At 40.3% G+C, this 15,783-nt stretch overlaps 1 protein-coding gene across 5 annotated transcripts in view; it reads left to right on the top strand.

Annotated features, from left to right (window-relative positions):
• Positions 1–15,783, top strand: part of RNF38 (ring finger protein 38) — a 126,057-nt gene that overhangs the window by 83,858 nt on the left and 26,416 nt on the right. For all 5 annotated transcript variants that reach the window (XM_080574860.1, XM_080574861.1, XM_080574863.1 and 2 more), the window contains one exon: positions 14,117–14,310. In XM_080574860.1, the coding sequence (XP_080430986.1) occupies positions 14,117–14,310 (194 nt within the window). The remainder of the gene's footprint in view (positions 1–14,116; positions 14,311–15,783) is intronic.

The raw sequence follows: 15,783 nt of genomic DNA, 5'->3' as shown, positions 1-15,783 counted from the left end.
GCACAGTCTAGCTGATAAATACCATCATGGTTTTGAAACACTGAAAAAAAGTGGACTTGCATCCTCTTTGTACTGCATTTAATAATGTTAATCCCACTTTACAAATTGTATTCTTTTTAGTAGATACTGTGTAATATTTCCCTATTTCATTATCAACAGGGCTAATTAAGTCACAGAAATCTGATGTATGTAAACCTGCCACAGCAAATTTTATATTGGCAACCTAACATTGTAGATCGGTTTCCATTTTTAAGCTGTCATTACTAATTTTTTTTCTTATCCAATGGTGATATTTCAAAAGCAAGTTCGGAGGAAAAGTAGGCTTCCTTTCAGAATGATGTGCTTTCTAGGGACTCTTCTGTCTCTAAGAATTAAAATATAGTGTTTCTTTCCTAATCCCACAGAGAGGAGGCCATAAGGGGTTTTCTTCTGAACTATTTTTTTTTCTTCTGTAACCATAGAAATGGGTATTAGTGTTTCTTGATCACTCCTGAAATTTTCATCTCAAGTACTGGTTACATACCACCAATTTTCTTAAATCTCGAGAGTCCCTTCTGAAGTGCAGTGGCAAAAAGTATCCCATTTTAAATACTCTGACACATTCATGGTGTTCAGTGGTAAACTGTATATATTCGCAGGAATACTTCTCCAGACCTCTACACCAAGGTATTAGTTGAGTTGCTTTTTGCTGCATTCACAGGAAAACACTACTAAAAGCCTAGTGTGCAGCATGCAGTGAAGATCAGTTACTGCTTTGATCTGTGTTGTCTCAGATTCACAGAATGGTTGTAGTTGGAAGGGACCTCTGGATACCATCTGGTCCAGCCCCCTGCTCAAGCAGGGTCACACAGAGCAGGCTGTCCAGGACCATCTCCGGGTGGGTTTTGAAGATCTCCAAGGAAGGATACTTCACAAGCTCTCTGGGCAGCATGTGCCAGTGCTTGGTCACCCACACGGCACAGAAGTGCTTCCTGATGTTTGCACAGAACCTCCTGTGCTCCAGTCTGTGCCCACTGCCTTTGTCCCCTTACTGGGCACCACTGACAAGAGCCTGGCTCCATGTTCTGGACACCTTCCCTTCAGGTACTTGTACACACTGATGAGGTCCCTCGTGATCCTCTTCTCCAGGCTGAGTGGTCCCATCTCTCTCAGCCTTTCCTAATAGAGGTGCTCCAGATCATTCTTCATCCATCTGGCTTTTCACTGGACTCTCTCAGTGCCTCCCTCCCTCTGTTTTGTACTGGGGAGCTCTATGCTACAGGTATTTTCTCTTAAGACTTCTGGACCTACCCCAACAACTGCTTAATTCTGGGCTTCTTTCCAGCTACCTGACTCACTTGAGCCAGCTCAGGTTTGGGAATGCCTGTATTTCTTCACCAAGTTTTCGTTAGACCATATTCATGTTATTGAAGGGTTCCTTCATCGGGAAGTCTTGAATATGCTCAGCCAGCCATTTTTCCAAGTTGTCTGTTGGTCGCTTATTAAAGTCCGAATAGGACTTAGGTTCTTATGATGCAGTGTTTAAAACAGTTGTTTTGAATGTTTGGAATCTGGGGTTTGAATTTGGTACTTGGAGGATGCAAAGTGTGGACGCTACTGTTAAATTCTTATTTTTCACCTGAATGTTTTCATTGTCAGTGGTTATAAAATTTTCTAGGTCCTGTCTGAGGAGTTATGGTGTATGTTCCAGGTATTTTATTACTCATGTGAACAGGTGAAATGGTGGTATAAAATTGGTGGGTTGGAGCAGAAGATTTGAATTCAGAAGTTAACACTGCAAAACAGAGGAAGTTAACACTGCAAAAAGTGTTTTGTGATATAGCTGAACTAGCACATTAGTTAAAAGCAGTTTAAAAAAAATATCTTAAAAAACACAACTAAGCCAGCAAAATTCATTGGGCAAACGCAATTACTCTGGAAAGAGATTGTCATTGCTGATGTTGATTCCGTCAGCTAAAGTTTCGTAAAGAGCTTTTGCCAATAAAAGCTGTGTGTCAACCCAATATGATTCTGCTGGCAAATTGCAGACAACTCCTTTGTGATGCAGCCCCATGTCCAACTGGATAATCGTTGTTTATTTTGTCTTGGAAAAAGCATAGCAATTGGCCTTAGAAATAATCTGTTCGTAATCCATAACCCTTTTGCCAGTTCTGGTACATTACTCTTAAATTTAAGTTTATTGTATGTATTTGTTTCTTTTTAGTAGTTGCTTTCTAGATTTGTTTAGATCTAGAAATTGGAGGGAATATTTAAAGGGAATGTCAAGCTTTTTGTATAAAGCCTATGAGCTTTTCATTTGTCACCTTGAAAGTTAATATGATCACTTTTTTTCTCCTGTTTATTTTTTCTTGCCCTTTGAATTTTGGTTTAGCATTCCTGTGTAGGACAAGGCACAGGGGGATGTTCATTTGTCCAGTTTTCATGGGTAGTCTATCTCATTCTTCCTAAACTGTAGTTTCTGACATCCGTATTTCTCTCTGTACAATTAGTAGAAGTTGAATGTGATTTCTTTAGCTGTGTGGGGAAGGAGAGAGTGTCTGCCCCTACATATAAGTATGTCTGGTCAAGGACCATTTCAGTGCCGGGGGGGAAACCATAAAAAGGAACTCTCTTGGGAGACAAACTTGACCAAAAAATGATAAGGGAGGTGGTTACAAGAACCAAATCTGGTCAGTCAGTAATTGGTAAGAGTATATGGAATGTGGGAGTGCTTTCTGCAGTGAGAGATCTGATCAAGGACCTCGCCAAATGGGATGATAAGCAAGAGGGGGAAGCAATAAACAGAACTGAATGCAAAGACTCAGACCTGCCAGACAAACTTAACAGAGGTGAAGACTAAGAGCAAACCCAGTCAGCTGCACTAACTGATGTGTTATCAACAAACTGCAGGCAAACAAGGACTTTGCAACCAGTAAGGATGCAAACCTGAGGTCCAGGCTGCTGGAGGGGGCTGGTGGAGCGATGCCAGCTGACAAGGTGGTGTGCAGGGGAAGGGGAGCACGGACGAGCAATGGGGACAGGCAGAAGAGGGCATGGAGGGGCTGCTGGCGTGTGACCGTGCCTGGTCACCGCGGCCTGTCCCCCTTCTCCTCACATCCTTGCTTAATGACCCCTCCGTGGGCTCCCACTCGAGTCCCGTGCGCGTGGCGGGGACCAAACGCCAGCTGCCGCCCAGGCCGTGGTGAGCAGCACAAGGCCGGCAGCTGGAGCCGGGCCTGGGCCTGCGGTGCCAGCAACCGGAGCCAGCGGGGTCTCAGTGCCAGCCCCAGGGGCGGGGACCCTGCACCCTCCAGCCCCGGGGTGGGAGCGCTGCCTGTCCCCAGAGCTCCGCCGGGCTCCGTTCCAACGGCTGGGGCAGGGCCGGCGGCCACAGCAGCGGGTGAGAGGCCGGGGTGTGGGCAGGGGTCCCTGCTGGGGGAGGCCGGGGTGCGTGTGCTTGGGGACATCACCTGTGGGCCTGCACCAGGGCCTGCTGGCTCTGCCAGCCCCAGGGCAGGAGGCGTTGAGTCTGTGCCCCTCAGTGGTGGGGTCTTGTATATGGGCAGCCTCTCATCGGTGGCAGTTTGTGTAGCTGGCTGCCTCTGTCCTGTAGGTGTATGCCTCTAAGACGTGTGCTCAGTTTGAATCTGCCAACAGGACAGCAGTGGCCACGTCCCTCAGCCCTATAGCTCCCTAGACACACGGGACTGGGCTCCACTGGCCACACAGGAGGAATTTCCAGTCCTGGAGCTGCTCGTGGCAGTGGCCACTCCCAACATAACATCCCTTAACAGCTTCTTTTCCTTGGTCTGTGAGAGGGGACATTTGTTTCGTTGGCTGATGCTCATACTCAGTATGAGTATGTATACTGATTCTCAGTATGCAGGAAATCAAGAGTTTGTCAGCACGTTAAAAAAAAAATCATGAGATGTGTTAGCACAGTGATGGCTTGTCAAGCTGCTGGAACAGCAGGGAGTACAAATGACTAGACATGTTGCTCATATTTAAGTACGAGTATCTTTCACCAATGTTTTTTCTTGGACTAAAGATCAAGATCACATCAGACTAGACAAAAGATGTATAAAGATCAGATCAGACTTTTTGCACAGTTAACATGCATGTGGACCGAACATGGGAGGAAAATAGTGTTTTTGCAGTGGACAGAGGAAACCAAATGCTATTTGAAAGTGTGTCTGAGGGGACCAATAACTCAGATGTTAATAAGGTCAATGATGGTTTAGTTCTGTAAATGGCATACAAGCTAGCATTCCTGTGAAGGCATTTTACCCAAAATTTGCTTGCAGATCTAGTTAGCTGGGTTTTATGGTCGGCAGCCGGCTGCTATGGACTGGGGAAAATAAGCCTGTATCTCTGAAGAAAATTACTTTGTCTTTGGTGTTTGGCAGCAGGTAGAGAAAGGTGGTGTAATTAAAGCTTCAGCCTTTGTGGCCTATGTTGTGCTTGACAGGGCATGTCCTGTTTATTCTGTCCTATGAGATTAAACCTAACTTCTCCACGCATTGCATGTGGACAAGATGTGATTGTAGGTATGTAAAAACAGCCTTTTAATAACTACACCAGTCTCACACACAAGCTGACAGATAAAAATCTATTGCCTTGTTCCTCGTAATATGTATTAGTTAAATTTTATCATTAATGTTAAAGTTGAGAATGTTTTGGTACAGTGTGACTAAATTCTGCTTGTAGGAAAACTTTTTAGGTTTCTAAAGAAAAGCTCTGCTTTCTTGGAAAGTTACCATCCTTGTTTAACACTGCATAAGGTGTAATACTAGTATGTTAGCACTGATCTTTCAAAGATCTTTTTTCATGAGGTGGTGCATCTCTGCTTCAGAAAATTTTCATGTATCTGTTTTAATGCATCTTCCAAATAAATAGTTTTATTTATGAAGCCTGCTCCCTTAAAAAAAATCCAACTTTGTTATTCACAACTTTTTTATGTAGAATCACCTGTGGGCATCATTGTACATCATTATTCATGTTACAGCTGATACAGATAACGGATAAAAACAATCCATTACATCACTCTCTGGTACTTCTTTGTGTACCTGCGTAGCCCATAACGTGCTTCAAAGTCGAAGGTAATGAAAGCTAACTGAAGTTTGAGATAATCAGCTACTATAGTGTTTGGGGCTGTCAAAATATTGAAGTAGGTAATAGTTATTGCACTTTATTGCATTGGTTACAGCATATACTAAGGTTACAGTCCACAAAAATGTTGTCTGAATTGCTTCTGATGATATTTTAGAGCAAGATTTTGAGAAGGATAGTGTTAAGTGTTTTGCTGAAACTCAAATATGGAGTATTTGTTGTATTCACTGTATCTGTTGATTATATAATTGCATTTTAAGAGGTTAAAAATAAAATCAGTATACTGCTACTTTTTTTTGATAGTTTGCCATAACTGAATTAAAATTATATTTGGCTTTCTGAGTAAAACTGGTTCTTTAGGTGGCATGCAGTTCAGACTTGCCAAATCATTATTTTTATGTTATCATAATGATAGCTTTTACAAGATCTTTCCTAAATATAAAGACAGTTGTTTTTTGTTTTTATCAGAGGCAATATTTTTACATTTACTCTTCTGATGAGCAGCAGTCGGATTGATGAAAGAAAAGGTTGCACTCATTAGCTTAATTTCTGCTCTGGTTGCCTCTTCTGAAAGGGCCTTAGTGAAGGGGGGATGTGGGAGAGAGGTGTGGGAGGCACATACCAATGTAGTACCCAGCTTTTACGTAGAGTAAGGCGATACAGCCAACAAGTTACCTTCCCAAATGTGAAAAGGAATATTAGGGAATAGAGTAAGTCTGGTTTTTTTCCTTATGCTTTTTTTGTGTGTTTACATCTATAAGGTTTTTAAGTAAATCCATTTTGATCAGTTGCTGTTCTGTTATCAGAAGACTTAATCTGCTTAGGCAGTAGGTCGCTCTACATCTGCAGTACTGTTTTGCCAGTTTTGAGCAAATAGGTGACTTTGGTGTAAATAGAAGACACTTGAGAGCAGTTGTTCTGGACTGGGCTGAGGGAGATGCTGTCATGTGAGCTTATTCTGAATACCAGAACAATATCTGTGAATCCAGTATCTTACCTGGCTACAGGCAGAGGATGTTGGAGTTTTTTTCGCATCAAAACAGAAATCTGTAACAAGCCTCTCTAGTGCCAGTGTTCATGGAACTATTTGCGTAATGAAAAATTTCTTCTAGATTTCTTCCTGTTGTCTCTATAAATACATGAGAAACTGCCAAAATGCTACAATAACTACTGTTCAGGCAAATTGGATTCAAAAGAATCCAAACAGTGAGGATGGTGTGGTTTGCTGGCATGTCAAAATGTTTTCTTCTTCTTAAATTAAAAAAAAAAAAAAAAAGTTTTATTTTTTAATACTTAAAAGCAACAGGAAACACTGGAATACAAATACTGTGTAGATGATATCCAGGAAACAGGACAAGTCTGGAGAACAGACCAGCATAAGATTATCAATTTAAGAATTGATAATGAAAGTGACAGTCAGACGAGCTCTTTAGAGAAGGAAAGATAATGACATGTGTTCATTGCTCCAAGTCTGTTGGGGAGGAAAATGAGAAACGTTGACACTGAGTTTAGACAGGAAGTCCTGCTAGCATGGCTTCAGACAGGGATTTGCGGAATGGAAAGGCAAGGCTAACTTTTGCAGTGAAGAGAGTTTCAGGGAGACACAGAGTGGCTTCATTTGGGTTCCTCCTTTAAAAACAAGGAAACTGCACATTTTGATCAGGATTCCAAACTGTAATATGGACTTAATTTCAGTCTCTGATGTACAAAACATTTAATTGACTGCCATCTTCTGCTTGAGATAAAAACATCATTAATTTGTTGCTTGTGTAAGTCATGTTTGTATTGTCACTCAAGAGACGAGTGAGAATGACATTTTTTGTGGAGAGGACCTCTTCTACCTTCCAGTAAGAACATTCTGGCCTTAAAATTCAGCAGTTGCCAAATGGTTGATTGTGTATCACCTTCCCTGTGTGTGCACAATATGCTTTTTTGCCTTGGTTACTACTTTACTTTAAATCGTTTTGATTGTGGCACCAAGATGTCTGTTTTTAATGTGGAAAAAAAGTGGAATTCCTGAGTTTCAGCTTTTTGGATGTATTCAATTTTAAGTATATGAAAGTATGTAAACAAAGTGGTGTTAAAAGGGTGTCTGTAGGCAAACACAATTTGCTAGATGTTGTCCAGATGAAAACTGGTGATTCAGAGATAAGATCTACAATATTTGCCAAGTGAGATTTATTTATTTATTTATTTATTTATTTATTTATTTATTTAAGTTCAAGAGAACTACTCCTTAGGCAGTGCAATTGTGGGGACATCTTAGAAGCATAAAGAGAAAATGATGAATGCTTATTCTTTGCTTGAACCATTAGTCTCATCTACCAGAGGCTTTTTAAATATTTAGAGAATGGGAAGTTTGATACATGTTTTGTGTTTGAAATTAAACGTTTAGTACAGATTTCTAGACAGGCTTGCAAATTGAAGATGTGAATATTAGAGGTTGCTATAAAATACTGTGCTTAGAAATGCAAATAAAATAAACGATCAAACCTGTTCTCCCATCTAAGGACCTACATTACCACCTCTTTTTTATTCACACCAAAGTAAATTGTTTAATTAGGATGCTTTGCTTCTTTGGGGAAGGAATTGCACTTCACTGGCCATAGGGTTCATCTCACACTAGTCCAGAAGTTCATATTGCTTGACTTATAATACACTCAGGGGTCCCGCATTGAAAAGTGGTATTTCTGGTGTTCCTGGTAACCACAAACAATTATTATTTTATAAGAGACTCCAGTATTTCAGTGACTGTTAGTATCAGCCACTATGAGACAGACATTCACCATCTTTTATATCCTATTGGTATTTTTACACAGGGCTAGGTCATGTTGTTAGCTTTGTACTCAAAAACAACAACAAAGCACAGACATTTAGGATATGCACATTAGTATGTTCAAAGGATCTGGTTACCTTTAAGCCTTCTTTCTTTTATAATACAGGTTTGCAGGCCTTCATCCTCTCATTTCTAAAAGCGTAAAGGTACTTGTAGCATTTTGTAATTAAACACCTGCTAGGCCATGTTCTGTTCAACTATATCCTTAGTATAGCTGTGTTTTAATGCCCTTGGAAGTGTCAGCTATTCAAACTTAGTCTTGCTGTAGCTCTTGTTTTGAGAGGCTCTTATTGCAGTTGTAAAATGCCCTTCATATTAATTATTCTTTGAAAACCCGCCTGTTGTGTAATTATTTCCTAATCAAGAATATGAATTTATTATAATATATTTTGGTTGATTTTTGTGATTCATAATAAAGTAATGTGAATAGACACTTTCCAGTTTTATAGTAATGCATTTGCAAGAGTAATTCTGTGTGTATTGATTTTCTGTTTTGCTTTTTTATGTAAGAAAATGAACAAAACAAGTCCTTGGAAAATATAAAAGTATGCATTAAAGTGAGGTTTCCCTAAATCTGTGGAAAAAAAAAAAAACTGTCTTGCTAATAATTTACAGGGCCGTTGACAGTGTGTAGCTAGTTATGTCCTGTTGGTTGCTTCTTAGCTTCTGCTGGTTTGTTCTACTCATGAACAAACTTATGAACAATAGACAATGAGTACTTATGAACGATGGACAACCGTGAACACAGACAATCCACCTAAGGATTTAAGGTTTTGCCATACTTTCCCTAGAGCTTCTGCAATGTTGTCAATTTGTTTTGGTATTTTTCTAAACTAATCTTCAGACATTTGGCTTTAGGAAAATGCACCGTAGTTTCACCGCATCCTCCCCTCGAAAGCTGAGGGCTTAGTTTTCTTTCTCATGTGCACTCACCTATTATTTGAAGCATGTTTTTAATCTTTCCCAAAATCGTTTATACTTGGTTTCATGGAGATTTCCCATCTCTATAGCATAGGGCAGTAGAGTGGCAGAGAGATGTTCAGGTGAATGGTAAGCTGAGCGGAGTTACTCAGTGGTGTTGAATCTTGGCTGAAAGATGAATGGAAATCCTAGGCAAATACAGACAATCCTCTTAGTCTGTGAGCTAAGTTTTATGTGGAGAACTTGATCAGGAGGATTAATTTACAATAATTCTGTGGAAATATACTATTTTCTTTCTACTAGCAGCAGAAATTAAGTGCATTTGGAAACGACTTTGGTGTTCTTTGCTGCCTGATCTGTGCTTGCACTTCTCCGGTATGCAGACTTGAAATAAGACTGGGGCTCTGTCTGTAGTACCCATCCTGGGCTAGTTGGTAGTTGCACATGTTGGTCAGTGGTCTGCTAGCATGTAACACTATAGTTTTGTCTGCCTTTTCTGCAATGGGAATAGCTACTTTGCTTTTCCCCTTTACCAGTTACCTTTTTTTTTTTTCCCCTTAAAAGGCGTCAATGTAATTTTTTTGGACATTGACAGATTTCCATTAAAGCTAGTTGATGTGTTCAGACATTTTTGTGAGGGGTAGACTGGTAAACAGATGGTATATTTTGTATTTCTTCATTGTTGAGGGTAATGACAGATTAGGTGAAACACTTTCCAACCTATATTTGGGGGGGGGTGGAAAGCAAGTAAACCAGGAGATGCTGTGTAGCAGAGGTAGATGATGACAAGGAATCTCAGGTACACTGTACAGTGCACTTCCAAGAGTGGCAGGTTAGTTGAATACAGCACTAAACTGGCTTGTGAGCTCTACCTGGTAATGCCACACGTAACTTAACCTTCAGCCTGTGCTGTTTTTGGGGGGTGAGGTGCAGGATGGCATTAATGCTTATAAAATCAGCTGGGCCTGGTTGGCTCCATGCAGTCACGTAAGCGTCTGTAACCAACTTCCTTTGTCGTGGCTCTAGGACGCAGCGCCGTGGGGCACAGCTCTTCCAGAGTTTTCTAGACCTGATCTATATGGTACTTTAAGTGAGCTCAGTCCTGGACAGTGACTAAGCCACTGTGTTTGGAGACAGCTAGTCTGTTCATCCCAAGGATTTGACGTTACTGCAGGTACCTTCAGAGTACTAGAAACATTGCGATGTAAACTAGATCACTGCTGTTGAAGCGTGTAGATTCTTTGCAGAGAGGATACGCAAAATGTTTAGTTAACTAGCCCATTAGATGCCCATAGTTAAATTTGAAGTTGGTTATACGCTATCAGATTTATCTTATTCTCAGTTCATTTCAAGGGAAAAATCATTGCCTTTTCAGTACTCACACTTGAAAAAGGAAAAATGCAGCTAAAGGTTTCTAACCAGTCTGGTAGGGTTGTAGAGGGCATGCTGATCAGATTGTAATTCTTGTGTATGGCTAAGGAAAAGGCTGTGCTTGAAAGGACTCTTCAAGTATCTCCGTGCTGTAAAGTTACTAAGGTGAAGGTTACTTTTAAAATACAGGTATTCATGAGCTGCAGGAGCGTGATATTCAGGTATTGACAGCAGTTGTTTTGACATTTCTCTTATGTAGTGGTTGGTCTACTTGGTTCATGTGTGTAATCTTCAGAATTTGACTGGGAAAGAAACACCCCAGAGGATGCTGTCTTCATGAAAGTATCTCCTCTGTCCCCAGGTGAAAATGGAACAGCAGTTGGATAAACCGTATAAAAATTACTGTAAGCAACATACACTGAAGCATAACAACAGCTTTTTTTTCACTAGTGTGTTCCCATTAAAAGATGTTTCACAAACTGGCATACTCTTCAATCACCTTTGTCACTGTTACATTGTGAGAGCTTGCACAGATGAGAATGGGGCAACACTGGTGGGAATATCTGAATTGCTGGCTTCTAGGGATGAGATTGCACATCTAGTGTCCTGACATAAATTGCATCTCTTGTTAGGTACAGTCTGATACTTTTGTCCTAAAATTTTCTGATTCTGCTACCTTTAAATACAAAGTAGTTTGTGCTCATTAGGCTTTTTGTTTAAGTAACATCTAAAATAGGGTTGAGTTTTTACCTTGCATGTTAAAAGCTCTATGTATGGTGTTTTCGGTAGCTGCCAGATGCCCTATTCTTGTTGCTTGTTGGGCTGGAGGAAAAACGCATTGTGTAATGGCTGTTAAGAGCAGCAGTAGTCCCAGAGCATGTTTTGAATATTAGCAAGGTGCATCTGAAGTGGTTTCGGGATTTGGGGAGTTGCCATCATTGCTAAGAGCATCGTATTCCACAAATAAACTATTGAACTTAATGAGTGATAACTATGTAGATTTGAAAATTATACTGAAAATAGCTAGTTATTCCACCAGCTTGTTGAAACCGACATGAAAATAAACCTTAATTTATACAGGACATGTTCCTGTTATTAGCTCTGTGTTCTTTTTCTTTTTCATGTGCTGTTACAACCTTGCTGTAATCATAACATGAGATTTGGTTTCTTAATTAGAACTAAGATAAAACACCAGGTCTTCTTCAGGTTTAGGTTGTTTGTATTCTATTTTTTAAAGCCATCTGTTTGCAAATCTGGCATAGCTTCAGGTTATTTCTTTCTCAGTATAGGGAAAAAAAAACAAAACATAATTACTTTTTAAAACTATAGTTATATGTAATTCCAAAAATGATTTTATCTTTATTTTCTTTCTAATGGGAAGCAAGTTGAAGTGAAAGTACCGTTGCTTAATGTAGAGAGCAATTAAGCGCTTGCTGTGGAGTTTGAAATAGCAGTGTGAGGTAGTAATTTGGAGTGATGATGAAGGCTAGCTAGTTGGCAGTTGGCATCTCCACTGTTTTTGAAGAGGTGCAATCCAGATACAAAATGAAAAATAATCAAAAAACTATTTTTCTTTTTCCCAAACTACTTTCTACAGGGCAGCGTGTGTTAGTGTTAGTGCTTGGGAAAATGTGCCAGATGTAAATTATGTCGGTAGCAATGGGAGGTTGCCAACCAAAGGCACATGTGGGTTATAGCAGGGCAACAGTGGTTATTTGGTTACTTCACCATGTTTTATTCTCTGCCAGCTTAACTAAACCTTGTGTCTCCTTCTTCCATTTGACTTTTCTTTCTGTGCTCCCACGACCCCAGTGTGCCGGCTTTACCTGCATTTTTGTTTCCTGTGTTTCAGTTTGAATAGAGTCAGGCCACAAATCACAAATCTCTGGCCCCAAGTCGTCCTTCTCTTTGGCTCCTTCTGTTGTAAGAGTAGGATAGATTAAACAAGCAGCTCTGTGAGTGGCAGAACAACTGTAGCTTTGTTTATGATTTGTCCTTTGATAAGACTCTCTGAAATCTGGTAAGATACATATTTTCACAGAAGCTTTGACTGCTCTGAGGGCAATTGTAAAGTGTCTCTTCCAGTTGTTTGGTTATAACACATCGAAATCCTGAGTGCCTGCAGCCTTCTGGAAGAGTCACCCTTTAACTGGGCATCTGCTTTTGTGAACCTTCAGGAATATGCCTGTATTTTGACCTGTTTTTCTCTTGCTGCTTTACACTGAATATTGATACTGAATTTGATATTCAAGTGCAGTGAGTTAAGGAGTTGAAAAGCAGGTTGCATGCATTATCAGCTTGTTTCCCTATGGAAACCACACTAAAAGCAGATGTGGAATTAAAAATGGGCACCCTCCCATGTACTTTTTTTTCCTCATAATTTTCTCTTCCATCATCATGGCATGACTGCTTGAGTTAAAATAACAGTAGGAAAAACCTCAATTTCCATTGAAGTATTTGGAAGCATGAGGCTGAAGAGAAGTGAAATTTAGCCAAAATGGCCAGAAGTCAAAAGAGGGAAAATACGTTTTTTCTCTTAAACACATCAACAAAACTTAGGAGTTACATAAAGGTATGCTCACACCGGAAAGAACCAGAGGACAAACTAAATATCATTACTAACTTAACAAGAAGCAACTGGTAGTGTTCAGAAAATGATAAGGCCCTGTAAAGTTAAGAAGAGGTCCGTAATCTACAAATAAATCTGAAATGAGACCTCTGACAATCTCTGGATTGCCAGATACTCTCTGACTCGGTTATCTGCAGTAGTCTGCAAATTTGAAGCCGTTCCAGCTGATCGAAATAACGCTGCGAGGGACTGAAATGGGTGAGGTGAGCTGAGTCAGTAAGCTGGAGAGCAGCAAACCAGCAGGGTCTGGCTTGCAGGGGGAGTGTCAGTGAAGTGTACGTGATGTTTGGACTCAAAGGTGGATGCAGCGTGGCTGTTCTTGTGTAGCTGTTAGCGTTCATGGGTTCGGTGATCTCCGGAGCAGAACATCTTCAGTTGTTAGGCTGGTTAACAGCATGGCAGGTTACACTTCTGACAGAAGAGAAGGGTGGAGGGAAGGGACGTGTATTGCCTTCCCTGCTGGATTTTTGGTCGCCTGTGAGATCTTCTGACAGGAATGGCAGCTGTCTCTATTTAACGAATCAGCAGCACGGGCACATGATGAAAAAGAGAGGTAGTTACTTGTGTTCAGAACCCACTGGGAGCACGTTGCTTGGAGGCGAACGGCGTTCGTATCGCTGACACCAAAACTCTAGGTGTTACGTAGTCCCAGCAGAGCTCTAGTGGAGTAAACACACATAAACAGAGAAGTGATTTCTTTTCAGATCATGTATGAGTACTTCTCTATGACCATTATTGTACTAATAAGTAGAAAAATGAGCACGTGTGTGCTGATCTGGCAGAATTAAAATTGGCTGCAGAGCAACACTAATATCTGATCAGTCACGTTAGTACAGTCCTCATAGAAGAGGGATGCATCCCAGAGCACAAGTGGTAGCATGAGGGCTGTGCTTATACATCTTTTCAAGCTTCTGTAACCTATAAATGCAAGGGCAGGAGGGATGCAAAATAGGATAAACCTTATTTTCCTCATCTTATTCTCTTTCCTGGTACAATTTTGTTTGTACATGGATGTTAGGATTTTGGTATGTTCATGCTTCTAAAATATAACTTAGTTATTCGTCAGGGGTTAGAGCGCCATCACAGATCTGTATTACAAAGGTAGTAAGTAGGTAACTACTTGCAGTTGATTAATTTCATGGTGTTTTAGTGCAGTCTGCAGTAAATCTCTCCTTCTAATGCTAGCTGCAAAGCGATATTGAAGTGTGGATTGTAACTCACTCATCTGGAGGTGGGTTTTTTGTTTTGTTTTGTTTCTTGCACTGGCATAGAGCGAAGACAGTCCTAGTCCCAAGCGACAACGCCTTTCCCATTCAGTCTTTGACTATACAGCAGCATCACCAGCCTCATCACCGCCAATGCGACCATGGGAGATGACATCAAATAGGCAGCCTCCTTTGGCTCGGCCCAACCAACACCACTTCTCAGGGGAACGATGCAACACACCTGCACGAAACAGAAGGAGGTAAGCAGTATGTACAGATGGGGAAACAGTTTTTTATTCTTCCTGATTTCATCTCAAGAGGGGAGTATCTCAGAACAGATTCCTCTATTCAGATGAATCAGTATTTCAGACCAGATCACATGGTAAATATGTTAACATTTCCTTTGAGCTGTAAATTATTATATATGTAACTGAGAAGTTAAAGTAATATAAATTGATTCATCATCCTATAATTTATTGAAGACAACTCAAGGAGTGTTTATTAACATCTTTAATTATTAACCTGCTTCTGTTCTACTATGCATTGGAGCAGTAATCATTCAGAACAATGTGAGGAAAAATTCTATTTCTCATCAGGGTACTTTCAAAGATGATAATCATTATTTATGTAGTACCATGATTTTCCTTGCAGTCACACTTATTTTTGTGCATTAAAAGTCTAAATTGAGGGTTACTGGCTGGAGAGAGCGAGGAAGTTAGCATAGTGTCATATGGTTAATGGGGGTGGTTCACTTCTGATTAAAAATTACATTTCATATTGTTTTTAGCTTGTTGCTTGTTAGACTCTCAAAAAAGAGATTTTGGAATATATTGCAATAGTCATGGCGGAATACAGTTTTAGATGGCAAGGTTGAACTGGTTCCTTCACTTTACTTTAACTATCCAAAAGACAAGCTTTCGCTGCCTTGAAATTTGGCTCAGAAATGCTGGGTCACCTAATGCAAATTATAAATCACTGTCCTTCCTTTGTTTCTGAGAAATACTGTAGCTTATTTTCTACTAAAATTGAAGAACCCACTTTTTCATGAATGTAAAATATCAGACTTAATATGTATACATTAACATATGTATACACATAGTATATATGTATATAACTGTTTTTATTCTGATTCCATCTATCAAGTTTGTCAACCATGATCAGGCAAGGGTTGTTTGAAGCAAGTTAGTTACCCTGTTCTGGGGTAACACCTGCTTTTGTTCTAATGAGAGGCATTTGAATGTTTCAGCGCTCTGCTCCCCTGCCTTTGAGCAGGGCATATTTTATTTTGTGCGCACTGTTGAATTGCAGCTGACTGTAGCTTATTTTCATAATGGTACTGCACCCAACCTCCCCTCCTAGAACAGGATTGTTAGGGAGAATGGCACACACAAGCCTCTGTTTTGTAGGAGTCTTTCTGAGTCTTAGAATGCCCTGGAGCCATACCAGAGGTAGTAAACACTCTCATGGGTCAAAGTTTGATTCCTTATGATCATTGTGAGTGCATCTGTTGTTAAAGCTTTAGTTGTGATTATGCATTTGCTTTTAAAGCAAATTGCCTGGTCTTCCTGCTTTCTTTCCTGTGTTCCCACTCTGAGTGGTCTCAGAGTTAATAAACTAGACTCTTTGCAGATGAAGATGAGCTGAAAGGTTGCATCACTGCAGTTGCAAATGGTCATTCAGTTCAAGGGAACAGACTAGCGCAAACTAAACCTCTGAAGTGTGTGTTGGTGGAC

Source organism: Anser brachyrhynchus (genome assembly GCF_964034855.1).
Source record: "Anser brachyrhynchus genome assembly, chromosome: Z".
In the NCBI taxonomy this organism is placed as follows: Eukaryota; Metazoa; Chordata; class Aves; order Anseriformes; family Anatidae; genus Anser; species Anser brachyrhynchus.
Note: the sequence above shows the minus strand (reverse complement) of the source record. Positions and strands in the feature narration are given on the sequence as shown.